This window comes from Lentinus tigrinus, assembly GCF_003813185.1.
Source record: "Lentinus tigrinus ALCF2SS1-7 unplaced genomic scaffold L226scaffold_10, whole genome shotgun sequence".
Lineage (NCBI taxonomy): Eukaryota > Fungi > Basidiomycota > Agaricomycetes > Polyporales > Polyporaceae > Lentinus > Lentinus tigrinus.
Window position 1 is genome coordinate 466,911 of NW_027137919.1, and position 24,837 is coordinate 491,747.

Below are 24,837 nucleotides of genomic sequence, written 5' to 3' on the forward strand. Positions count from 1 at the left end.
TACCACCATCCTCCTCTACTCCACCATGGCTCGTCGACCCGCAAAAGTACGAAAAACAAAGGCTGAACACTGCACAAAGGTTGTGAACTCCGAGTACCGGAAGATAACCGACCTCCCTCCCGAACTCTTGCACATGATATTCGAGTATGTGAAGCACGAGCGATGGACCATGAAGAGATGCGCGGCCACTTGCCCGGTGCTACGAGAAATCGCGGTCGAGTATCTCGAGTACCGCTGCATTGGTATTGCGAGGAATCTCGACCACTTGATGGCATTCATGCAACGACACAGGAGGCCTCCGACGACGGTTCAGTCACTCGAGCTGTCTGGCGTAGCTTTGGATGCCAGCCTCGTCAACGAGATGAAGGACCTCTTTCCCAACCTGAAAGACCTCTACCTTGAGGAGGACGTTTCTTGCATCCCACCGTTGCCATATCACCCTCCCCATCCCGCGCCACAGCCAATGCAACTGGAGAGGCTCGTACTCGACTCTCCACGCCACGGCGGCTGGTCCCTGTGCGGTATGGTACACATCCTTTCTCTTCTTGCGCCGAAGATTCTTGTTATCGATCTATTCTTGGACGATGGAATGGGCTTTCAAGACAAGTTTGACCCCAGCTGCCTCGCCGCCTCCCCCGCCGTTGAGGAGCTCCGTGTCCACTGTTCCTATACACCGGGCCTGCGGCGCTTGACAGAGTTGCTGGATGCGCTGTCGAGGACACTCTCCCCAGAGCACCTGAGAAGCGTCTATTTGAAATACGATTCAGAGGCCGACCTGCGTGCGCTGGGTGCCTTGTTGGGACGCATCGGGAGCAACGTTACGAGTTTGCACCTGGATCCCAATCGGTGGTCACGGTGGACTTTGGAAGAGAGGCAGAAATGGTCGGATCCGTTTGACGGTGAGTGTTACAGCTCCGCACGTTCATGATGTGTTCATGTGGCTGACTATGTCACATTTGCTCTTCTCATACATAGACTGGCGAATGCTCGGCATCCGTGCATGCAAGAAGCTGGAGACGCTCATCCTTTCTATTTACGCCGGGCCGCGAGAGAACATCAAGTTCCAGAGGGCTCTCAGCTACGTCGGCGCCGGACTCCTCGCCAACTACGCCTCTCCCACCCTACGCACGATCATTGTTGACGTCCACGGCATCGAGCGCCCGACCACGCTTGGTAACAGGGCCGTGCTGAAGTTGCAAGAGTTCAACAAGGTCGTGACCGCGGCGCGCTTCCCGAACCTGCAGCAGTTCGAGCTTCGCGTTAGAGTCACCCGCGAACTTCGCGAGAACCCCTATAACTGTCAGAAGTGCAAGGACGCAGCCCTCCGTGCCCTGCCTGCTCTCCGCGCGCGGCATCTCTTGAGCGTCTGCGTAGGATTATGAATCGTGATGCTTGCCGCGCACACACCGCACTTCGAAGAGGCTTGTCATCGAGGCTTAACCTGGCGACAGGCGTCTCTGCCCCAACGCTTTACCCACCCCGCCCTTGCGAACAGCATCATCATGACACCAGCCATCTCGTCACTTCCGCCGAGTCCGAGACTTGTCTTCTCGTCGTCGACGCACTACGGCGGCAGCAACACGGGACACTCTTGCCATGTACTTCTACAATAAACCCAAACCGACAAATTCCATCGCATCATCCCCTGCCCTTTATGTTCTCCTCCAGATCGTCTCAAATATTTCCTGCTTCACGTTCACCTGTACCTACACATCACGCCCCCAACCCATCTTTATCGCTCTTCTATCTCGCGGACTCCGAGTGCTTCTGGACACCAAGCACCCTCAGCGACTGGACGATTGTGCTCCGAGGCCAGCGTTCCGGCGCACAGGGCTGGGGTATTCGATAGTGTATCCATTACCTTGTGCAGTAACAATGACAGTATAACAGTAACAGTATCCGAAGCCTCGAGAAAGGTCGTCATGGGCCTCGGTGTCACACACTATGCTTCGCTTCACCTTCGCTCTGCAAGATCACTACGCTAGTAGGCTGGACAAACATATTGACATCTTGCTCTTGTACATTACAGTAATTGGTGTGTCATGGAACTAAATCGCCATCGTATGTGGGTCGCAAAGATCTAGTTCTGAGTGCCAACGTTGCGCCATGGACTCGGATTCAGTGGTTCGGGTGGTTAGTATCCAGTGCAGTCCACCCTCTTCGTAATTGCAAGGGTTCATGGCCTGAGGGAAGGACGACAAAGAAAGCTCGGGATAGAGACCTATATCGCCTAAGCATTAAAACAATAGAGCTTCCCAGCTTGTCGAACAATTGGGGGAGTGACTGCGGCCTAGGCCCTGAGTATCCAAATAAAGCAACTATGAGTAGTTCGGAAACTGGACGTAAACAAACGCTCACACTCTTCCTGCCAACCACCATCATCCTCCACTCCGCCATGGCTCGTCGACCCGCAAAAGTACGCAAAACAAAGGCTGAAAACTGCACAAAGGTCGTGAAGTCCAAGTACCGGAAGATAACTGACCTCCCTCCCGAGCTCTTGCACATGATATTCGAGTATTTCAAGGACGAGCGACGGACCATGAAGACATGCGCGGCCACTTGCCTGGTGCTACGAGAAGTCGCGGTCGAGTATCTCGAGTACCCGCGTCCTCGCATTTACGAAAACCTCGACCACTTCATGACATTCATGGGACGACACAGGAAGCCTCCGACGACGGTTCAGTCACTCCGGCTGTCTAGCGTAGCCTTAAATGCAAGCCTCCTGAACGAGATCAAGGGCCTTTTCCCCAAATTGACCTACCTCACCCTGCTGGACATCTCTTTCATCCCGCCGTTGCCATATCACCGTCCCCTTCCCGAGTCGTTAATGCAGGTGGAAAATCTGAGACTCGAGTCCACCCGCCGGGGCGGCTGGTCCCTACGCGGCATGATGCACATCATCTCTTTTTTTGCGCCGAAGGTCCTGACCATCAACCTCGGAGGGTGTGAGGGCTTGCGAGACAAGTTCGACCCTAGGTGTCTCGCCGGCTCCCCCGCCGTCCAGGAGCTTTGTGTTTTCTCTTCCGACATACCCCGACGGTCGTCGGCAGATGTGCTGGATGCGTTGTCGAGGACCCTCGCCCCGGAGATTCTGAAGCGCGTCATTGTATACTATGACTCGGGTGCCACCGTGCGCGCGCTGGGTGCCTTGTTTGCCCGCGTCGGAAGCAACGTCACGAGTTTGTACTTGCGCCCGTGCTCGATTCCATGGGAACCTGCAAAGAAACAGAAATGGTCCGATCCGTTCGATGGTGAGTCTCGTCTGCACTGTGGTTGTACAGTCAGTTGACTACGTTCCATCTATAGACTGGCAACTGATCGACATCAGTGCATCCAAGAAGCTGGAGACTTTCTACCTGCATATCTACGTGAAGCGGAAGGAGAATCTCAAGTCCCGGAGGGCTGTCTGCTATGCCGCCGCCGGACTCCTCGCCAACTACGCCTCTCCCACCCTACGCGAAGTCACCATTGACCTCCACGACCTCGAACGGCCGACCACGCTCGGCAACAGGGTGGTGTTGAAGTTGCAAGAGTTCGACAAGGTCGTGACCGCGGTGCGCTTCCCAAACCTGCAGAAGTTCGAGCTCAATGTCGGCGTCAGCGATGAATTGTATCGCAAGCGCCACCACGAGCAGAAGTGCCGCGAGGCTGCGCTGCGCGCGCTGCCTGGTCTCCACGCCCGGAATGTCTTGAGCATCAAGATAAAACGGTCGTAGGGGTGATGCGTGCCGCACATACACGGCGCTTCGAAGAGGCTTGTCCTCGAGGGCTCAGCCGGCGAAAGCGTCTCCGCACCAACGTTTTCCTGGCCAGCCTGAGGTAATTTACCATGCTCTCGCATCACATCTCCCTCTCTTCCGTGTCTTCCACGTCTTCAAGCCTCCCTCTGCTCTCCTCCACCCACCCCGCCATTGCGAACAGCATGACCGTGACCCCGCCCATCCCGTCACTGGCACTTCCCAGTTCGAGACCCGTCCTCTCGTCGTCTATGCATTACCGCGGCAGCAACATGGGGACCTCAAGCCATGTACTCATACTCAGTACAATCAACGCAAGCCGGCACGTCTCCATCCCTTCCCCTGCCCTTCATGTTCTCCTTCAGATCCGAGTCTCAATGATGTCCTGCTTCACGTTCATCCGCACCTACACATCACACACCACCCATCTCCATCGCTCCTCCATTATCGTTCTCGCGGACTCCGAGTCTTCCTGGGGCCCAAGTACCCTCAGCGACTCGACGATTGTGCTCTGACTCGGAGGCCAGAGTTCCAGCGGTCGCAGTGCGCACGCCGGGGCCAGGGTATCCCAAGCCATGACGAGCACATAGCAACGAGTAGCAATGCGAACAAACAAGATGCGTAGTACAAGTTACACCCTAGTGGGGTCTTGAACCTTCTGTCAGCACGCTCCGAGTCCGACACAGCACACGCACCTGGAAGGGCTTGTTAAACACTGCTCAGAAGTCAACGACGCACGAATGCTGCTTGTAGTAGTCGGCACCTTGCTCTACCGTATCGGCCGTAGCGTGACAGACATGGTGGTGTAGAGTACGTATGCTGACACCTCCTTGGATAGTATTTGAGGTACACGCGGACCCGCGCCGCGATCGGATGCTTTTGACTGTTAGCCTTCCCACCCGGTCCTATGTAACCTCTCCCCTCTTGATATGCCGCATATCCGACTGATCACTGGCGCTGACTCGTCACGGTTACTTTGCAATGGCGACTGCTTGATATCCGGGAATTCCTCCCGCTCCCCTCTCTCTCTCCGCAACTGGTCACCATACACCTTCATAAGCTCGCCATCCGCAGATGTTCGTCGAGTCAGTTAGTAGCGGAGTGTTTATGGCAGCAGACGGTGCGGATAGACTTACAATTTGATGAGTACAGAGGGCCATCCTACTAACGCCCCGTGTCCGTGTCTGTGTCCGTGTATGTGTCCGTGTTATTGGCTCGTATGGGATGTACGATGCACGCGCCGAGTCGGACCCTTCTGTGAAGTTCTCGTGAGCACTAGTAGGGTACTACCCGAAGGAGAGCGTCATACATACATACTCGACCGTCACGGAGTTGATTTGTACCTGGACGAGGGGTCGACGGTACCTGCACCTCCCGTCCGTGCCAGTCTCTTCAGTCTTCGGAGCTCGTTCCGGGGCGATTTTGGCGGCCCGACTCGGATATGCCTTCATCATCCGCGCGATCTCGACGCCGATGCACCGAGTAAATATCCGTCATGCGTGCTAGCGGGTGTCAAGCTCTTGTTGAGGGTCGAATACAGTGAGTAATTTGAGCCCGGAGGAACGACGTTGCACTTCGCCGCTGCATGGCCTGGTCCAGCGTTAGAGATTTTCTGCAAGTCAAAAAGTGCGAGGATGGCAGGGAAGGGGGTCAGACCGCTTACTCTGTAGGTGTCGATGCCGAGGCCGAGTTGTCTACGAGGTGGGCAGCAGCTGACTGGTTGCATGAGAACCAGCGGAACATCAGACGAGGAATTGCGGAAGCGAGGACTCACTCAGATGGCACCAAAGACCTCGCACACCCCAGCACCATGCGCACATGCAGGGAAAGTTGACATCATATCTGGCAATGTGGCATGATCACCGGTAGGATATCAGAAAGCTCGCACCTGCTGGGCTGGGAGTGTACTAAAACGCTCACCTCCGAGTCGCGGAAGCAATGTTGTATTCAGGCATCGTGCATGAGTTGCCAGAAGGCCCGCACCGCGCGTACATTCAGGCAAAAAAAGGCCGCCGGGGCCGCAGAGTGAATTGGGATGTGTGTGAGCGTCGCAGCAGGATCGGGGGGCGATCGCGATAGATGTGGATGATGGGGTCAGATGGGATCGACTCTGCGAGAATTCGACGTCGAGCGTGGCCGAGATGGCCGCGGTGCCCGGCTTCTTGACAGGCCCCTCCCGTGTGCGGGCTTCCCATTGTCGGAAGCGCGTTCATCCCACCCGCGCCTGAGAGGTGTTCGTGCCTTGTTCTTGGTGCCTATCGTGCCTTTCGAAGGCGTATGTCTGGGGCGCCTTCGCGCGTCGGTCACGGTGCCGCACTCCGAGTCGGGAGCTGTGGGTAATGCGGGACACCGAGCACCTCAGGCCTGAGACCTGGAGTCTGGGGAGGGTATATAGACGGCATAGTCAGCTGTGCGTGCCTTCGAAAGACGGAGTAGACAGAGCGGCAGCCAACCATTCCTGTTTCCGGATATCCGGGTCGAGGCATGACGTTCGGCGCGGACGTAGTCGCCGAGAGGAGGTCGCATATGACACGGAACTATTAACGTCGACGATCATCTGCGCAAGGAACGCGCGGGGTACGCAGACTCGCACTCGGCGCAAGGGGTGCCCTTGTGGCTGGAGAACTCCCATCGATCGTACTGCTACGGCTGCGGCTCAGGAGGGGCGGTTGGCGCGAGGGTCAGTACAAGCAAGTCTAGCGGGTAATCGACTAGTAAAAGACGGAATACAAGGAGTGCCAAGGGATTAAGTTGTTGCAGGGAACGTCAGCGACGCACATTGGCGGTGTGGTTGAGCGTGCGGTCGTCCGAGAGGGGAATGCGGACACCTACAACGAGCACCGCCACCCCGGGTCCGGGGACGCGGGCGGGGCCAAGCTGGCCTCCCGGGCACCTCGGGCGCACCGTGATTGGCCCGGGGATAGGCGGCGGCGGCGATTGGCTGGGCCGGGGCCGGGGAGGCCGGGGATGGCATCCGATTCCCAGTCGAGTGTGTTGGTTGCTTGTGTACCGCGCGTGTCTACCTTCCTCTTTGGCCTCCCCGTCCTTTATCATCTTTCCATGCGCACCGCCGGCTCGCCCTCTCCTCCCGCCCTCCCGCTGCTGCCCCAGCCCCTCCCCCCGTCGTCCCCCGTCTCCCAGCGACACGGCGGCGACGCCCCCGACGACGACGACGACGGCCACCATGCCCTCCCCGACCGTCCTCGTCCTCCTGCTCCTCCCCCTCCTCGTCGGTCTCTACTTCGCATGGACCTTCCTCATGCTCCTCCTCCGCCAGGCGCGCTCCCCGCTCCGGCACCTCCCAGGCCCGCCCTCGCCCTCGTTCTTCATGGGCAACCTGCGCGAGATGCACGATCAGGAGAACAACGCGCTCGTCGCGCGCTGGGTCGCCGAGCACGGCTCCACCTTTGTCTACCGCGGCTTCATCGGCGGCTGCAGACTCATGACCACCGACCCCCGCGCCGTCAACTACATCATGAGCCGCGGCTATGAATACCCCAAGCCCGACTTTGTACGCGACTCGCTCGCGAGCATGGCTGCAGGCTATGAGGGCCTCCTGACCGCCGAGGGGGATATGCATCGCAAGCAGGTACGTCCCATACATCGCTATATGCGCTATATGCGCGCCACTAACCCGCGCGCCGACCCGTCCGTCTTTGTCTCGATGTTCACAGCGGAAGATATTGGTGAGTGTATTTCTCGTGCTTTGTCCATTCTCCCCCTTCCTTCTTTTCCCCACACGGCGTGCATTCCACTCTTTTGCATCGTCCTTTCCAGTCCGAGCCTCTGCCGGGCTCTTCATGCGCGTGCCGATAGTCCATTGTGTCCTTCCGGACGCGGGAGGGCAGCGAACCTTGCGCCACCAGGCTTCCGGAACCCCGGTCCGGCGCGAGACGCGCACATGTGACCGCGCAGCACCCTCGGTCGCGCGTCGATCAGGCCAAGGTCGCGACGGCCCCCACGCCAGCCCACGCCTCGCCACCGTCGCTGCTCGTGCCCGGCGACCGAGGGCAGCGCGCGGTGTTCTCTCACGGCGCGCCCACACGTCGTCGATGGGAGAAGAGCCAGAACACTGGTCGTGCGTTCTCGTTGGCTCGGTGTCGAGGGAGACGATCACCGGGTACGCGTCTTCTCAGATGCCAGATGCGGATGCTTCATAGCTGGTTCTCATTGGCTGGTGCATACATTCTGCATCTCCTTGGGGCTGATCCACCTGCGCAGGTGGGCGAGGCCTTGCCTTGGCATGTCCGTTCACCAACTGCTGTCAGTCTGCTGCGCTTCCTCCATCGTCGTACGTGCACGCCACCGTCTCCTCTTTGGCTAGTTGATGGTACGCGTTGACGGTCGGGATGGCTGAGCGGAGCAGCGTCTGACACTGTCACACCTGCTGGGATGCTTCTCTTCCCAGCTTGGGATTGTATGTATCCGCCACTTGGGCCGCCCAAGGCACAGCATGTTCAGGCATGCACTGGCGGCCGTCCGTCACCATGGCCATCGTTGCGCTGTGGTGTTCCAGCCGAGGGACTTGACATCCTATCCCGCTCTTTTGGGACTCGGGACTGCGAGTCTTTCGTCATCCTCCCGCGCGATCGCCGTCTGCGTAGCTCGCTTGCGAAGGTGGTGGTTACCGCTGCGGACGTACGCTCGACGTCCGGGGAGGGGATGGCTGGCGGTGTCATCTGCTCGTTGGCACCAGTGAACGTCCGTCGGGTCGGGTACGGCGGCGTTAGGGTACGCTTGGTCGCTGCGGGTTCGCCCGCGCTCACCTGGACATATCGGACAAGTACTTCGCGTTCTCGCTCTCACGTCACCGAACCACGTCAAGGGTCACTGCCACCGACCGAGCTGGCCGTGCTAACCAGAGGATTGGTATCCGGCGTGCTGCATAGTGTTCGCAGCGTCGTCAGGGAAGACTGACGTGGACATGAACCGCGATGCGCGCGCGATGGTCATACTTACCGCAAAGTCTGCCTATGGCGACAGACATGTGTCGATTTCGCTAGTTTCTCGCTATCTTCCCCGACTTCATTTCGTTCAAACTCAGTCAAACATTGCTAACCACCACTCGTATCCACCAGAACCCCGCGTTCTCCGCAACGCAGATCCGCTCCCTCACACCCATCTTCTGGGAGAAGGCCGTTCGAGTGCGTTGACATCCCTCTCCTCCGCGTGCCGTCCCCACATGTTCACGCACTCCGCAAGCTCCGCGACATATGGCTCGACATCACCGCCTCCCCAAAATCGTTCTTCACCCCCGCCGACCCGCTCGCCGCCCCAGAGGAGAGCCCGCAACAGCCAGGGGACGTCGACTCGGAAATCCAAGAACCCGCGTCGCCCCGGCCCGCGCTCAGCCCGTCCGCAGTCACGACGTCCTTCCTCCCGAACCCGTTCTCGTCGTTCGTGCCGTCCAAGGCGTCCCCGACGCTCCCGAGCGTGATCAAGGCGCGCTCCGCAGCTTCGAGCTCGAGCGCGGGCGCGCTGGGGAACGCGCCGTGCAGGCTGGACGTGCTGCCGTGGCTGGCGCGGGCGACGCTCGACGTGATCGGGGAGGCGGGGTTCGGGTACGCGTTTGGGGCGCTCGAGGCGGCGGCGGAGCGGAGGGAGAGCGAGAGCGAGCTGGCTCGCGCGTTTGGGGTCATTTTTGGGACTGCGAGGAAGTTTCGGGTGATGACGATCTTGCAGGTGTGGTTTCCCGTTTTGAGAGCGTTTGTGAGTGTTCTCTTTCTCTTTTCCTCTTTTCCTTCTTTCTCCTTTTTCTCCTGGATGAGGATGATGGCTGACGTAGCGGGTATAGAGGAGCGAGAACGCGGCGATGCAGGAGGCGAATGCGACGATGCGGAGGATAGGGATGGAGCTCATCGAGCAACGCAGGGCTGGGGTCTCGGAGAAAGTGGAGCGGTCGGGGTCCGAGTCTGAAAAGATGGGCGCGATAGATGGCGACAAGACCGTGCTGGACCGTGATTTGCTCAGCGTCCTCAGTGCGTATCCTTACGTGTCTTCAGATTTCTGGTAACTGACTCCCACCGTTGCGTGCGTCTTTTTTTTTGTGCGTCGTAGTCCGCTCGAACATATCCGAAGTGCCGACACAGCGCATGTCTATCAACGAGATCCTGTGCCAGATCTCGACGTTCCTCGCGGCGGGGCACGAGACGAGCTCGTCGTCGCTCACTTGGACGCTGTATGCGCTCGCGCGCTCGCCGTCTGTCCAGGCGAAGTTGCGGGAGGAGCTTCGTGCTGTGCATATACCCGCCCCTCTATCCTCGGATCCGCCGCTCTCTCCGCCTTCCCAGCATTTCCCTCCTCATGTACACTTGCACTGCCGCTCACATCCCCAACCAAACTCTTGTCCACATCTCTACTCCTACTCGCATCTACATCAAAACTCAAGCCCGAACGGCCGACATCCACAACCGCAACCGCATCCCTCCGCCCCCGACTCCGCGGACCCCAGCCTCCTCGACCACATCTCGCAGCTGCCCTACCTCGACGCCGTCGTGCGCGAGTCGCTCCGGCTCTTCGCCCCGATCACGACGACGATGCGCATGGCGACCGCAGACGACGTGATCCCCGTCGCCGCGCCGTTCGTCGACCGCCGCGGGCGGACGTGCACGGAGATCCGCGTGCGCAGGGGGGACATCATCAGCGTGCCGATCCAGGCGCTGAACAAGGGCACGGGGGAGTGGGGCCCGGATGCGGAGGCGTTCCGGCCGGAGAGGTGGCTCGAGGAGGAGGAGGACGGTGACGGTGACGGTGACGAGGGCGAGAAGGGGGGAAAGGGGGGGAAGGGAGAGGGGAGGAGGGTGCAGGGGCTGTGGGGAAATATGCTGACGTTTGGCGGTGGGACCCCTGTGAATGGGAACCGGTCGTGTATCGGGTACCGGTTTGCACTGAGCGAGTGCGTCTTTCTTCTCTTTGCTTGGTGAGACTGAGACTGAGACTGACCGCGTTGACAGGATCAAAGTCTTCCTCTTTGTGCTCGTGCGCGACCTCGAGTTCTCGATCGACCCGACGCTCGAGATCGAGAAAAAAGTCAAGTGCGTCGCGCTGACTTCTTTGCTTGCGCGGCGATGCTGACGTCTTTTGCTCTTGCTTGCTTGCCGTAGCGTCGTCACCCGTCCATGCGTCAAGTCCGAACCGCACCGCGGCAACCAGATGCCGCTATACATCCGCCGCGTTCCTCCCTCACCCGTCTCACCCACATCCGACTACTACTACTAACTACTCTGCAGTCCCAGATCTATCGGTATCTAACTAGACGGCACTTACCACTTACTGACGGTCTTGTCTTGTCTCGTCTTGTGTACACACACTTCATGATCTCACGAATCTCGAATCTCGACCTCGGATGCTCATCGCTCATTGCTCGCACCTGCCATCATCCCATCATCATTTGCTGTCGCTGTCAGACGCTGTCGGACCCCCCGTGCCACTGTACACTGTAGAGTACACTGTACTACGCATCTCATCTCATCTTGTTTGTTCGCATTGCTACTTAACTGCTATTTACTCGTCGAGTCGTCGGAGCTTGGGTACTGTACGTTGTACGCTTTACTCTACAAGGTGATGGATATGTCACGGTGATTGGATATTCTGGCCGCGTGCGCATTGCGACCGCCGGAACTGTGGCCTCGGAGCGCTGTCGTCGAGTCGCTGAGGGTGCTTGGTGTCCAGGAGGACTCGGAGTCAGCGAGAACGATTATAGAGGAGCGGTGGAGATGGGTTGTTGTGTGGTATGTGGTGTAGTATATAGATATAGGTGAACGTGAAGCCAGACATTGTTGAGACGATGTAAAAGGAAACATGAAGGGCGGGAGGAAATGGAGATGTGCTTGGGCTGATTGTACTGAGTACATGACTTGAGGTTCCCATCTTGCTCCCGCGGTGGTACATTGAACGACGAGAGGACGGGTCTCGAACTCGGAAGTGACGGCATGGGCGGGGTCACGATGAGAGGGAAGATGTGACGCGAGAGGATGGGAAGTCGCCTCAGGCTGGCCAGGAAAGTGTTGGTGCGGAGACGCATTTCGCCAGCTGAGCCCTCGAGGACAAGCCTCTTCGAAGCGCCGTGTATGTGCGGCACGCATCACGCGAATGTCCGTTCAACCTTGATCCTCAAGACGTTCCGAGCGTGGAGACCAGGCAGCGCGCGCAGCGCAGCCTCGCGGCACTTCTGCTCGTGGTGGCGCTTGCGATACAAGTCATCGCTGACGCCGACCCTGAGCTCAAACTGCTGCAGGTTTGGGAAGCGCGCCGCGGTCACGACCTTGTCGAACTCTTGCAACTTCAGCACGACCCTGTTGCCGAGCGTGGTCGGCCGTTCGAGGTCGTGGAGGTCTATAGTGACCTTGCGTAGGGTGGGAGAAGCGTAGTTGGCGAGGAGTCCGGTGGCGGCATAGCTGACAGCCCTCCGGGAATTGAGATTCTCCTTCCGTTTCACGTAGATATGCAGGTACAGAGTCTCCAGCTGCTTGCATGCGCTGATGTCGAGCAGTTGCCAGTCTTCAAATGTAGCATAGTCAATTAACTGTACAACCACAGTGCAGATGAGACTCACCATCGAACGGATCGGACCATGTCTGTCTCTTTGCAGCATCCCATGGTCTCGAGCACGGGCGCAAGTACAAATTCATGACGTTGCTTCCGATGCGACCAAGCAAGGCACTCAGCGCGCGCACGGTGTCACCCGAGTCATACTCTATAACGACGCGCTTCAGACTCTCCGGGGCGAGGGTCCTCGACAACGCATCCAGCACATCTGCCGATGTCCGCCTGGGTACGTAGGAAGAGTCAATCCAAAGCTCCCGGACGGCAGGGGAGCTGGCGAGACAGCGAGGGTCGAACTTGTCTGGGAAGCCCTCGCACCCTCGGAGGTCGATGTCCAGCCTGGTCGTCGGCGCAAGGAAAGAGATGATGTGCATCATGCCGCACAGGGACCAGCCGCCCCGGGTGGACTCGAGTCTCAGACTCTCCACCTGCATTAACGATTCGGGAGGGGGACGGTGATATGGCAACGGCGGGGTGCAAGAGATGTCCCGCAGGGTGAGGTAGGTCAGTTTGGGGAAAAGGCCCTTGATCTCGGTCATGAGACTTGCATCCAAGGCTACGTTAGACAGCTGGAGTGACCGAACCGTCGTCGTCGGCTTCTTGTGTCGTCGCATGAATGTCATGAAGTGGTCGAGGTTTTCGTAAACGCGAGGACTGGGGTACTTTAGATACTCGACCGCGACTTCTCGCAGCACAGCGCAAGTGGCAGCGCATCTCTTCATGGTCCATCGGTCGTCCTTCACATACTCGAATATCATGTGCAAGAGTTCGGGAGGGAGGTCAATAATCTTCCGGTACTCGGACTTCACGACCTTTGTGCAGTTTTCAGCCTTGGTTTTGCGTACTTTTGCGGGTCGACGAGCCATGGCGGAGTGGAGGATGATGGTGGTTGGCAGGAAGAGCGTGAGCGTCTGTTTACGTCGAGTTTCCGAACTACTGCTAGTTGCCTTATTTGGACAATGAGAGTCCGCCAATTGTTCGACAAGTTGCGAAGCTCTATTGTACTAATTCTCAGGCGGTATAGGTCATTATTCGGGCGAGCTTTCGTTGTCGTCTCTTCCTCGGGCCATGCAGCATTGCAATTCCAAAGTGGAAGAATTTGCTAACCACCCGAACCACCGGCGGATTCATCGGCGTTCGCACTCGGAATCAGATATTGTCTGACAAATATACGACAGCAGTCTTGTACATGAGCAAGATATCAACATACTTGCCCAACGTATCAGCCGGCACAATAGTGCACCTTGCAGGTAAGTTGGGATTTGTATGCATTATAAGCCGTCTGCCGACTCGGAGACAAGTAGAGCTAACATGTGTGACATCCAAGATGGTCAATTAACATATGAAGGTCAGTAACTAGCCCCCAATACGGGAAGGGTAACACAGAGTAACACAGAGGCACAGGAAATCCGTCATCGTTTGCCTATTCAGGAAATGATCATGAAATGGTAAGTTAAATGTTAAGCTCTATCATCCGCCGAAAGGCTGCTGAATCTCCGACCACTGCGCCTCTCTAGGCTAAGGAAAGGTTGTGAGAACATTTCCTCAGGCTGAAAAGGTTTAAACGTATGATTTAGCAAAGTTTCTGGAAGTCTGATTCTTTCCTCCGGGTTATTTACCACTTCTCGCATGCCGAAAGGATACGTTCTTTGCAGTGAGGGTTGTACAGGCTCGGAGATTAGCGCGGAAATGAGGGCCCGAACATGGCAGCGAAAGCTAACACTGGGGAAGTCAGGATGGCCCACCGCAGGGGTACTATCGGCAAGAATAACGAGAATGCATTTCGAGACAGCGGTACATATGACAGGTGCAGGAATGAATATACAATGCGTGTTGTTAGTCAAGCGGGAACATGACTGCGACATACGGCGACGTAGAGTTACATCGAGACTCGAGAGCGGAAGATTCGGAGAGTACAAGCATGAGTAGCATTTCGAGAACGGAGATATCAGCGATGATAGCGGAGGAGAGGAGATTGTGCAGAAAATATGAACAGACGAAGACGAAGGTAACAGGTCCGATAGCACATGAAAAAGCGAGAAAAGAACAACGATGGCGGGTGTCACTGCAGAAGTATCGGCCCATGCATGACACGAGCACAACTTCCCTATGCCTACATGGGGAGGATAGTATCATCACTCGACCTCCACGAAGACGACCATCTGGTCCGCCGGGACCTCGCGAACATCCCACTGAGCGATGTTCGCCTTGTCGCCGTAGGACTGTCTTCAGCAGACTCCGCAGGCCTCGGCTCGGACAATGTCTTCATCTTCTTGAAGACAGCGGCCGCATCCGTGGATAACCTCCGAACTTTGGTGCCGAACCGGCGCGGCATCCGCCTCGCGTTCTTGACCAACTCCTTCGTCCGGTCCATTCTGGCCCTGAACGCTGCTTTTGCCTGAGACTGCGTCCAGTCTCCATTGTGCACAACAGCAGCCAGAAAGAGGAAGGAGATCAGGACCGTGATTGCCACTGTGCAACGGGTAACGGGGCTGGTATGGTAGAAGCAGACCCAGCCGACGGCCAGGAAAAGGGTGAGAAGGCTGTGCAGCATTCTGTGAGTCTGCGACTGGACAAGCGGACGCGACGAGACTCACGCCCAGAAGAAGAACGCCATAGGTATGGCATAGACAATTGCGAGCCTCTCCAGGCCCCAATGCGAAGAGGCGCGCGCTCTGAAATATGCGATCTATGACGCACAGATTATAACATGAGCTCCGAGCACGATCTGCGAAGGTTTCGGGACTACCCACCGGCTCAGTGCCATATATACACGCCAAACTTCCCCGATGCTGCCGCGCTAGAATCGTGCAAGCGATGATGTTCCCAATACTAAGCACCGTCGACATGTAAGAGAGAACTTGTGCGACAGTTCTGTCGGGTAAGGCCACGCCGCCTTGATCGACACTTTGTATGGCGAGGAAACCGATATTGGTTGTCAAAATGACGGTGGCCTAGTACATCAATGGCACATGAACCATTCATTTCATCAATCACACGGAGGTGCAATAGAGAACACGTTACACAAACGCACTGGCGTAATAGAGGCCGTCCAATCCTCTTGTAGTTCGGTTACGAGCTTGCGCCAGTGCACGGTATTGACGCGATAGTCGACCCAAACCCTGCGCAGACGCTCGAGGTATATTTGCGGTGTGAAGAAGAACAGCCAACCGACGATCTTGAAGCCTTTAGCTGGCTCTGGCCACTCTCCAGACTGACTCTTGTACGCGTCCATTTGTACACAGTATTCCCCGTGATATCGCACGAAGCGGGCTTTCGCTATGTTATATCAGTGAATACAGCGTCGCAAGAGAGTATCGGTTCATCACGTACAGATATTATGTTTCAAACGGGCTGTGCAGTATACAATTCAACTCAGGGTCGGGTAGAGGATATGTAACAATGTACCCACCAAAACCGACTATGTATTGCGGTAAGACTTCATGTCCTCTCACTTAACCAGTAACCATGAGTTAGCACCCAGCTGAACAATGATCCTGGAACACATACCGTCCAATGCGATATCTTTGATAATGGCGTGGAAACGGTGATTTTCTTCGGGCGTATGAGGAAATGGAGAAGCATCGGACGTCACTTTGTCTATGGAGCATAGTAAGCAAAGAGAGGAACGGATGCTGCATGGCGTGAGTTACCAATGAACCACCACAGCAAGTCAGCCTGTAATTCCTGACAGTCTTCCGGGAAGAGTCTACGACCGTGCGGGAACATGAAGACGTGTTGCCTGAGTATAGCATCAGTTGGTGCCCGAAGCTCGCAAATGTGCATATTCACCAGTACGCGGACTCTGCGATCATATCTGTTTACATCAGGTTAGTAGTGACACCACATGGAGGTAAGACGTATGTATGATACTTGCGTAGGTGTTCACGGCTGAGTATCGTGTTGCCAAAATGAGGGAAGAAGTGTTCATCATTCATCTCGTCGAGATAAAAGACCTCTCTCGACTTCGTGTTGGCCAAGTAGTGGCAACCCAGGATGGCCTCTCCATCTTCGTCTTTGTAGTCCATGAGTTTGATCCCAATCTCAACATCGTCCAGACAGAGGGACGGGTACTGGCTGATCTCTTCCATGAGCCGTTCCACGGTCCGCTCGACGTAGTGAAGCTTGGCATAGTCGTCGCTGCTGTCGTACAGGTCCTCGCTCGTGAAGATGTTCTGGAGACTACATTAGTACACGATCATCGATGTGAGCGATAGAAGAGATCACGCACCATGCACCGAAAATACCTATTCCCCTCCGGGTTTACGTAGGAATCCCATCTTCCTCCCGGTTTCTCCCTATGTTGAGTCGACGGAGGTAGTTTCAATAGAACCGCTTGCGCATGGGGAACTATCAACTTACCTTAACGGTAAGTTGTTGAATGGCGGGATTATCGTGAATCCGTCTCCTTCTCGACTAAATCATAGTTGTCATCAATGAAAGACCTCAACGTACCACGGAATGAATACACACACATCGGCTTACGTTCGTACCTGTCGCTCTCCTTTCCGTCCATGAAGAAATATATCGATGACGGGGACAAGTAGAGCGGCCGGCGCGCTACTGGCTTAGAGGCGACATTCTCCCCCGACGCGTCCGGCCCTGCGATTATGGGCTCTGGATCTGCGGTTATAGGGCCCCCGAGGACAGTGTCGCACTGCGGGTCGGGGCTTTTCGGAGTCTCCTGGCCATCGAGGGTCTCGGATGTCGTGGCGGATGCGAAAGATACTCGAGAAGAGGGACGCGCAACAGATGACGGGGGTGACAGTGTGGCAGGCGCGATGGGTGATGGTGATGGAGGGGCCGACTTTTCTGGGCTATAAGATGGGATTGGGGATGGCAACTCGGGTAGAACGAAGACGTCTATGGGATGCTCTTCGTGGGCTGCGCTTCTCAAGCTGTGTGATGAACAAGCAGCTGCATCAGATATCCGGATATCCGGGAGGGCCATTGAGGGGTGCGTATAGGATGTGGTGGGGTGTCGCCACAAGACGATTGACAGTTGAGGAGAGAGAGGTGGGACGAGGGCTTGACCCTAGGACAGCCTCGCCAAAACACGAGGAGCAGAGGAGCTCCTTGCCTTTCTGGATGGACGCCTTCATCTCGGGCCACGTCCGGACACGCGGTAGAACTCGTGGCGGGAAGACGCTGTGTGGGACTTCCAAAGAATCCCTTTGAAGGCGGTGCGGAAGTATATCTGGATATGACCTAAGCACGGAATACAGCAACCCATACTTACCGATCCCAAGGTGCCGGTCGTCCCGGTCGCGTACACACACTGAATGTCATCTCTAAAAAGATCCTTATAGGCGGAGGCAAATCCTGCGTTATACCAGACGACAACAGACGGTGCTTACTGATCTGGGTACTTACTCAGATATGTTGCTGCGAGCGGTTCTTGAGAGAACATCGATAGAGCTGGCGTTAATTGAAAGCTTCTCACAGGCACAGCCCCGAGAACGTCGGAGCTTGCAACTTCCCAGCACACAGTGGCAGGACAAACATCGGTAGAGAGCAGGCAAAAGAGGAATAAATTTTCAGCGATACAGGCGCGAGTAGTGCAACAACGTCCGAGATGAGGTTTCCGAATGCGCCATCCAGCCCAAGTCCAGAGGAGAATGCAGCTATGACCGAGGCGCCGGAAGTCCAGCAGATGACGCCCCAATCTCTGTGAGTTCCGTGAGCGGGTCGAGTTCGCCTTTGAATTGTGGGAGGTATGCGGCGTCCGTGTACGGGCAACGAACAGCGGGAGAGCCCTTGTAGATGGGGGTGAAGCTGGCTCCGCAGATCTCAAACTCGGTAAACTCGTCGTAGGCGATCTCGACAGCGTTCCTCGGGTTGCGGTCACCAGCAGCTATGCGTTGCCGCGCCTGTGTCAATGAGCAGTCAGATCACGCCGCACTTTCACCGTATGGTGGACATACCTGCGCAACGATCTTTGGATCAGGGTTGAGCTCCAGTAAGCGTCGTGCAAACTTCGCGGCCGTAGCGTGGTTGTTGGCCTTTGCGAAGACGCCAATCGCGCTCCGCAGCGCAATTTGCAAGTGAGCGGGTTGCAGCTTGCAGTGCGTGAAGTACGCAGCGAGCTCCAAGCTCCGACGAACGTTGTCAGGATCCTCATGCGCGACCCGTCGACGCTCAATCTCGATAGTTACGCCAAGGAGGTATTCCCGCGCCAGCGTTACCAAGTCGCGCCACTAGCATGAGGTGGTCAGTCAGGTGCTATTGGCTGTACCGGATCGACACATACCTCTTTTGCTTCGCTGTCAGACGAGATGGATACCAACAAGAGCGACCGGAGCGTAGCGCGGAAGACAACTTGAGCTTCGGGCAGCTTGTTGCCAGAGACAGCGCGGAAGCCTTCCGAAAGCTCTGCCCGTATAGACGCAAGGTTGCGGACGGCGACAGGAAGGACACGACCGGAGGACGACTCCTCAGGGTCTCGCCGCAAATGCAACTGGAGTGGAGGGAGAGAAGCCAGAGGAGAGAGGTATACGTGAGAGGAGCGGTAGATAGAGAGGAAGACAGGCTTGAGATGCGAGAAGTTGACAATGCCAAACTGCCGGCTGAGTAACTGCACGGGGGGTCAGTATCTTCGTGCAGCCAAAATAGGCAGTATTCTTACCTGCATCGCCGTGTCGAATGAACCCGCTGCAACATGGTCTGCAGCGAAGGGGGAGTTGCGTGTCCAGAGCTCTGTTTCGCTGACTCCCGGGTTCGCACCAGCACCCAAGTCGGCTTCCTCCTCGATGGCCTCTTCTTCTTGCTCAGGTTCTGCGGCCTCTTCCGCGTCGAGATCCCAAGCTCCCTCCTCGGCCGCGATGTCCTCGGCCCCCTCCTCATCCTTGGCCCAATCGTCGAGAGCCGCCGATGCTGCCACACCGCCATCGACACCGTTGAGGTAAGGAACGTCGGCACTGCCCTCGAGGTTGCCATTTGCGAGAGCCTTGTCGAAGAAGCTCTCGCCCATCGACAGCGTGGGCCAGTTATGGGCGGTCGTGGGAGTGACAACGGTAGGCGGCTTGAGCGTCGACCGACCAAACGACGGGACATCATCGACATCGGCCTCGGTGAGACCAGCAGTCTCCAAGATGTCGAGCGCAACATCGTCCAGGCCATTAGTCTTCGCAGTCAGGTAGGCCAACGAATCTGGAAGACGGTCATCAGATACTTGAATGGTCAGCTGAGAGACTACTTACACATCCCAACATCCTTCAGCACGGCGATGCGGCCGTGCACATCACCTGCATACAGTGCATTGTGGAAGCGAGACATGGGGTCTCCACGCGCGTCCGCAATCTTCTGCATCTTTGTGAGCTTGTCCGTGCTACCGGTGGCAAGGTACAGGAACGAGAGCCGGTCGAAGTTCTTGGTGCGCTGGTATGCCTTTTCAACAATCTGTCAAGACGCGCAGACACGTCGTCAGTACGTGGCCAACTCTTCCCTACGCATCCTGGGCTCACCTTGTGGTTGCCCTGCTTGAGGGCTTGCTGCGCTAGACGCTCCCAGCAGTCGGGCCGATCAATTGTCTGAGCAGTCTCCAGAGCCACATCGAGGTTGCCGCATTCGATCGCGAGATCGAAGCGCGTGTTTTTGTCTTGGACAAAGTGCAGCGCGATCTGGAGAAGCAAGAACTCAATCCTATGCTACAGATATGCGCAATAGCTGAGCCTACCTCTGGGAAGCCCTTTTGCTGCAGATAGGCGATGATGCTCTGTCCAAGGAGATTAGAGGTGCGAATAATGTACAACATTTCCTCGTGGTTGTTTCGTAGGAGCGCGAGCTTGAAGCGGTACTCCGTTGGGTCTATGGTGATCGTGCGAGGTCTTGCGGAGCGGTCGAGGCAGTAGACGGTCTTGCCTTTGACGCGGGTGAGGTAGACGGGGTTGTCGAGCGTGCAAATCACACCATGATCACTATGGCATATTCGTGTCAATTACCGCACCACACTAGAACAAAAATTCCGTCTCACCCTTGCGCAAGGCAGTACTTGATATGGTTGAGCGTCGAGTAGATGAAGACACCCGAGTCGTCCCAAGCGCCGGACTTGATGCGGATAGTCTCGTGAATGAGAGTGTGTTGCGTGAAGTTCTTGTTCGCGATGGTGATGGCTGCAGAGGTCGTCAGAACTGGGAGGGTGAAGCGCGGATAATGAGAACGCACTATGTTTGCTGAGGAGGGCGACAAGGGAGCCATCGGCACTCCAAACAACGTACTTCACAGGTGGCGTCGTGATCTCCGCAAGCGTCTTCTGCTGTTGGATGTCGTACAGGACAACGGAGGTAGCAGAGCTGAGGATGAGGCTCGCAGTACCGCCATAGAAGATCTCGTTGGTCTGGACTGGAGGCTTGATGCTCTTCACGACGGAGTTCGATAAGTCGCGGACCTCGATGAGCTGTGCGAGGTTGAAGCTTGGTTCAGTTTCGCACCCAACACAAGCATGTGTGAACTCACCTGAGTCGACTTGTTCAGCACAGCGAACCTGTTCCTCGCGACGAAGATCGCCGACTGGCCGCTCCCGCGTTTCCCATCCGTCGAAGAGTCCTTCACCTCGCCAACCGCATCCTTTGGCAGGGTCGTGAGCTCGTAGAGACCGTTGTCAGAGGAGATCGTCAACACGACGGCGCGCTCAGCAGGGTTGTAGCTGAGTGTGCGTGGGGGTACATAGGGACTTCCAAACTTGCGGACGCTGAGCAGACCGATATCCGAGCCAGTGTTGAAATCATATGCGCGAACATACTTGTCGCGGACGTAGTAGAGCGTGTCTGCGTGCATAGCAAAAGCAGGGCGTTCCCGCTCGAGCTTGAAAACGATCAACCCGCTGTCGTGACCTACGAACAAATTGGACATGAATGAACAAAGTGTGGGCAAGATCATGACTGTCGAACCATACCAGCTGCGAACAAGTTCAGCTCCGGGTGCGCCGCAAGTACCCAGAATCGGTCGTGTTCTCTTCTGAACGTCTGCACCGCGGACCGCTTGGTGAGATCCCAAACGCGCACGGTCTTGTCTTCACCGCAAGAGACGATGAGCTCATGCTTCGGGTGGAATAGTGCAGTGGAGACGTTGTTGAAGTGACCCCTGCACGAGTCGACCTCCCATGCCTTGGTCTCGCTCATACGCCAGATCTTGATCTGCCGGTCGTCCGCCGCGGATACGATGAGGGGAAGCGTAGGGTGGAAAGAAGCCCAGTTGACACCCCGGTCATGACCCTCGAGCACGTACTTGACAGTCGAGAAGTTGTCGAAGGAGTCAAACGTGCCAGGTGCGGTGTTGGGGGTGTTCTTGCGTAGCCCGGAGATATCCCACACGCGTACAGTCTGGTCTTGTGAAGCAGACACGATCAGGTCTTCCTTCGGGTGAAACTGCGCAGACATGACATAATGGGAGTGCCCGGTGAGGATGGCTATGCAGTTTCGCGAGGTGCTGTTCCAGATGCGTATCGTTTGGTCGTCGGACGCCGAAAGCTGCGGAGTGTCGAGCTACAGCGAAGTATACGCGCAACGGGGTAATAAACTCACGATCCAAGGCATTTCGTGGTGGAATTGGACAGTTCGAATGTAGTCAAGGTGTCCATGAAGCGTGAAGAGGCAACGGCGGTTTGTGGGCCGGATGTCTGCAAGCAATGAGAGGACGAATGACTGCGAGATTGGTCCCACTCACCCCACACCTTGATCTTGTAATCATCTCCTCCGGTCACCAACAAGGCGCGACTGGGGTGAAACGCGACAGCGCGCACCGGGCCTTGGGAATCGTTGGGTCTGCTATTACCGAGGCCAATCAACAATGATGCGTACCTTCATGCTCCTCGAACCTGTCGACCAGCACGCCCATCCGGTAGTTCCACAGCTGAACGCTCCCATTGTGCAACGACGCCGCCAGCAAAGGTTGCGTTGGATGAAATGACAATCCTAAGTGCGGGAATGGATGAAGACGTGCGCCTGCAATCTCATCAACCTCCACGTACCCTTGACGCGATTGCTCTTGGACTCGAACTTCGTGAGCATCACCGACATATTGGCGGTGTTTTCTGCGGTCGAGAGTGCGTTGAAATGACCCCAGAAAAGTGAGGAGAAGAGGCGGTAGTGCTCGGCTACGTGGAAGTGCGGATGTGAAACGTGACGACGCAGTAAGTACGGCGATTAGACTTCGGGTAAGTGTAGTTTATGGTCGATCAATCCAGATGATCAGTAAGTTCCGGTGACTTTTATTATGGACATTAGTCACTTTGTTACTAAATACATTTATTCACAAGTTTAGCAAGCTGTTTATTCGTGTGTAGAATACAACTTCACCCCAACTACCACCACCCAACCAGCTTATGGCCCTATCACGAAGTCTCACGAAGTCGCACTGAAGAAGAAGGAGTTCGCTGCTGAGAAGATCTAGAATTGTTGTTGCTGGTTGAATACATAGGTACATGGGTGTCCACGGCTTGACACCGTTCCTCCAGAAGACTTGGTGAGTCCATGTATGCTCTAATGTCCTTCAAGATCGTTCACATCTCGTAGCCCTGAGGTTTTGAAACAGCTCCCCGAGAGGCTTAGTGCGTTCTCAGGCAAACGAATCGTTATGTGCGTGTCGACATACATATTCTTTACTCTAAGAGCTAACGTGGCGCGACCTCGTTAGCGATGGCACCCTCATCACACAGAGATTCCATTTTGCACCCATGCCGCAGCGACATCGCCACGTTCTCGCCTGGTATCGGCTAGCCTCTCACCTCCGCAACAACAATATCCAGGCTGTATGCGTTTTCGACGGCAGGGAACGGAGCTTAGCAAAGGAGCGAGAAGTACGTGACATTGATCCCTCAACTCCTATTGCACATCTTGACAAGAAGAAGATTGAGAGACGTCGCAAAGATCGCAAACTTACCATGGCCCGCGGCGAGTTTGAAGCGGAGCGGTTGGATAGACTGCAGCGCCTTACAAGCCTCCTTCGCACATGGGACTCCGTGGAGACGGACGAGGGCAAGAAAGAGTTCGCAACGCTCAAGCAGTCGGTAGAGAACTGGAAACTCCCGTCGGGCCTCACCTCGGGTCTTGCAACCGCTAAGGACGTCGTCGCCGCGGGTGCCTCAGCTGTCGTTGGTGTTCCCGTCACCCTTGCCTGTATGGCGGTGCGTGGCGCCGGTAAACCCTTAGAACCTTCGTCTCCCCCTTCGCAGACCATCACTTACGATTCTGCTGGCGAGCTGGAGGCTGTCTCGTCGCTTGAAGGTTTGCCCCCGCGTTCACGACGTCGGCCCTGAACCCCGGACTCGCTCACCAGCTATGTTTGCAGACATCACCAACAATACACCCTCGCCGACTGTCGTTGATTCAGAACACACTGAAGACCGAGTTGCATCCGTCACGCAGCTTTACGACGGATACCGTCGAAGCATACCACAGCTTGAATCTATCTCCCTCGCCTCCTCGGCGGATACCTCACTTCCTGTTGTCCCTGCCAGCGCCGTCGCGGAGGACGAACTCGAAGCGGCGAAAGCGGATTACGCGTTGTCAAAGAGCCAACATGGGTTGTTGCGCGAGGAAGCAACTCTATGGACGGAACTCGCCGAGTCCGTCAGGGCAGACAAGGTGCCAGAGTCGGTCACTCACCTTGCACAAGCGCTGGAGACCAAGAGCAGCGTGTTATCGGAGTCTTACATGAGGCGTACTCATCCCCCAACGACGGAAACGTATGAAGAAAGCAAAGAGATTCTGAAGGCGATGGGTATTCCATGCGTCCAGCCATCAGGGCCATATGAAGCTGAAGCTCTGGCTGCGTCCTTGGTGTTGCATGGTCACGCCGACTACGTGGCCAGCGAAGATACGGTACGCCGCATTACTCACTACGCAACTTCCTTTCTGATTGTTTTGTGTCTAGGACGTGCTGATATATGGAGCGCCGTTGCTCCGAAACCTGGCCAGCAAAGATGGGCCTCTTGTCCTCATTTCGGGCGCGGAGGTGCGCACCGTCCTGCAGCTCGACCCCGCGCGCTTCATCGACTTTGCGCTCCTCCTCGGGACGGACTTCTCTCAGCGGATCAAGAACATCGGCCCTACGCGCGCGTTGAAGTATATCCGCCAGCACGGCTCAATTGAGCACATCCTCGAGCACGAGAAGTACGCGGCGCATGTCGTCCAGGAGCTTTACTTGGAGCAGGTTGAACTCGCGCGCGACGTGTTCCAGACGTTGCCCCCGCTCCCGGACCTGTCCTTGCTGGAGCAGGGAGAGGTGGACGAGGATGCCGTCTGCGATATCTTGGATAGATATGGACTGCGCCGCTTTGGCGCGGACGAGTGGGACTACAGCCAGGCACTGTCAGGGAATTACTTTGCAGACAACCCTTCTGCTACTTGAACCCCCAGTTCATTCCATCTATCGTGTTCATAGTGTAGCTCAATGTTACTGGTCGGACAAGATCTAATGTGAGCGACGTACATACTACAATCTGCAAGTTGAAGTGACGGTTTCCGGCGGCTTCATAAGCGCCGGACTCCTCTCTGTTCTCTGTTCAGTGTTTCGTATGTCGGGATCTTTGTTCTATTCTTCCACATCTGCTGTAACG

The 24,837-nt window shown here is 56.3% G+C and overlaps 8 protein-coding genes across 8 annotated transcripts; 5 read left to right on the plus strand and 3 right to left on the minus strand.

The window, feature by feature from the left end:
* Window positions 1-25: 25 nt before the first annotated feature.
* L226DRAFT_570537 (uncharacterized protein) lies at window positions 26-1,382 on the plus strand (the record flags this gene model as incomplete). Its single annotated transcript, XM_067684445.1, has 2 exons — window positions 26-899; window positions 976-1,382. 2 exons carry the CDS (start codon window positions 26-28, stop codon window positions 1,380-1,382), a joined length of 1,281 nt encoding a protein of 426 aa, XP_067536088.1.
* A 1,013-nt stretch (window positions 1,383-2,395) lies between these two features.
* L226DRAFT_570538 (uncharacterized protein) lies at window positions 2,396-3,716 on the plus strand (the record flags this gene model as incomplete). Its single annotated transcript, XM_067684446.1, has 2 exons — window positions 2,396-3,251; window positions 3,307-3,716. The coding sequence occupies 2 exons, from the start codon at window positions 2,396-2,398 to the stop codon at window positions 3,714-3,716; spliced, it is 1,266 nt and encodes a 421-aa protein (XP_067536089.1).
* Window positions 3,717-4,562: 846 nt separating this feature from the next.
* On the plus strand, window positions 4,563-5,327 carry L226DRAFT_46752 (uncharacterized protein). The gene is made up of 2 exons (XM_067676069.1): window positions 4,563-4,803; window positions 4,874-5,327. Exon 2 carries the CDS (start codon window positions 4,880-4,882, stop codon window positions 5,282-5,284), a length of 405 nt encoding a protein of 134 aa, XP_067536090.1. The 5' UTR covers window positions 4,563-4,803; window positions 4,874-4,879; the 3' UTR covers window positions 5,285-5,327.
* Window positions 5,328-6,921: 1,594 nt separating this feature from the next.
* On the plus strand, window positions 6,922-10,955 carry L226DRAFT_570539 (cytochrome P450; the record flags this gene model as incomplete). The annotated part of the gene is made up of 7 exons (XM_067684447.1): window positions 6,922-7,326; window positions 8,816-8,881; window positions 8,940-9,446; window positions 9,532-9,715; window positions 9,795-10,632; window positions 10,691-10,771; window positions 10,841-10,955. 7 exons carry the CDS (start codon window positions 6,922-6,924, stop codon window positions 10,953-10,955), a joined length of 2,196 nt encoding a protein of 731 aa, XP_067536091.1.
* An 865-nt stretch (window positions 10,956-11,820) lies between these two features.
* Window positions 11,821-13,147, minus strand: L226DRAFT_522687 (uncharacterized protein; the record flags this gene model as incomplete). The annotated part of the gene is made up of 2 exons (XM_067678776.1): window positions 11,821-12,236; window positions 12,292-13,147. 2 exons carry the CDS (start codon window positions 13,145-13,147, stop codon window positions 11,821-11,823), a joined length of 1,272 nt encoding a protein of 423 aa, XP_067536092.1.
* An 891-nt stretch (window positions 13,148-14,038) lies between these two features.
* Window positions 14,039-17,331, minus strand: L226DRAFT_612551 (uncharacterized protein). The gene is made up of 13 exons (XM_067686406.1): window positions 16,757-17,331; window positions 16,644-16,697; window positions 16,513-16,579; window positions 16,159-16,456; window positions 16,074-16,098; window positions 15,935-16,023; window positions 15,792-15,881; window positions 15,694-15,735; window positions 15,615-15,635; window positions 15,316-15,560; window positions 15,035-15,235; window positions 14,879-14,970; window positions 14,039-14,824 (listed from the first exon to the last, which is right to left on the minus strand). Exons 1-13 carry the CDS (start codon window positions 17,230-17,232, stop codon window positions 14,395-14,397), a joined length of 2,130 nt encoding a protein of 709 aa, XP_067536093.1. The 5' UTR covers window positions 17,233-17,331; the 3' UTR covers window positions 14,039-14,394.
* Window positions 17,332-17,792: 461 nt separating this feature from the next.
* Window positions 17,793-22,400, minus strand: L226DRAFT_612552 (coatomer subunit alpha-2). The gene is made up of 15 exons (XM_067686407.1): window positions 22,249-22,400; window positions 22,079-22,192; window positions 21,945-22,025; window positions 21,803-21,897; window positions 21,175-21,748; window positions 20,736-21,112; window positions 20,445-20,676; window positions 20,254-20,392; window positions 19,957-20,197; window positions 19,745-19,900; window positions 19,481-19,679; window positions 18,907-19,430; window positions 18,532-18,855; window positions 18,206-18,478; window positions 17,793-18,151 (listed from the first exon to the last, which is right to left on the minus strand). Exons 1-15 carry the CDS (start codon window positions 22,295-22,297, stop codon window positions 17,906-17,908), a joined length of 3,624 nt encoding a protein of 1,207 aa, XP_067536094.1. The 5' UTR covers window positions 22,298-22,400; the 3' UTR covers window positions 17,793-17,905.
* Window positions 22,401-22,577: 177 nt separating this feature from the next.
* L226DRAFT_485719 (PIN domain-like protein) lies at window positions 22,578-24,687 on the plus strand. Its single transcript, XM_067677126.1, has 6 exons — window positions 22,578-22,742; window positions 22,793-22,855; window positions 22,914-23,076; window positions 23,128-23,503; window positions 23,568-24,100; window positions 24,153-24,687. The coding sequence occupies exons 1-6, from the start codon at window positions 22,702-22,704 to the stop codon at window positions 24,627-24,629; spliced, it is 1,653 nt and encodes a 550-aa protein (XP_067536095.1). The 5' UTR covers window positions 22,578-22,701; the 3' UTR covers window positions 24,630-24,687.
* Window positions 24,688-24,837: the final 150 nt, after the last annotated feature.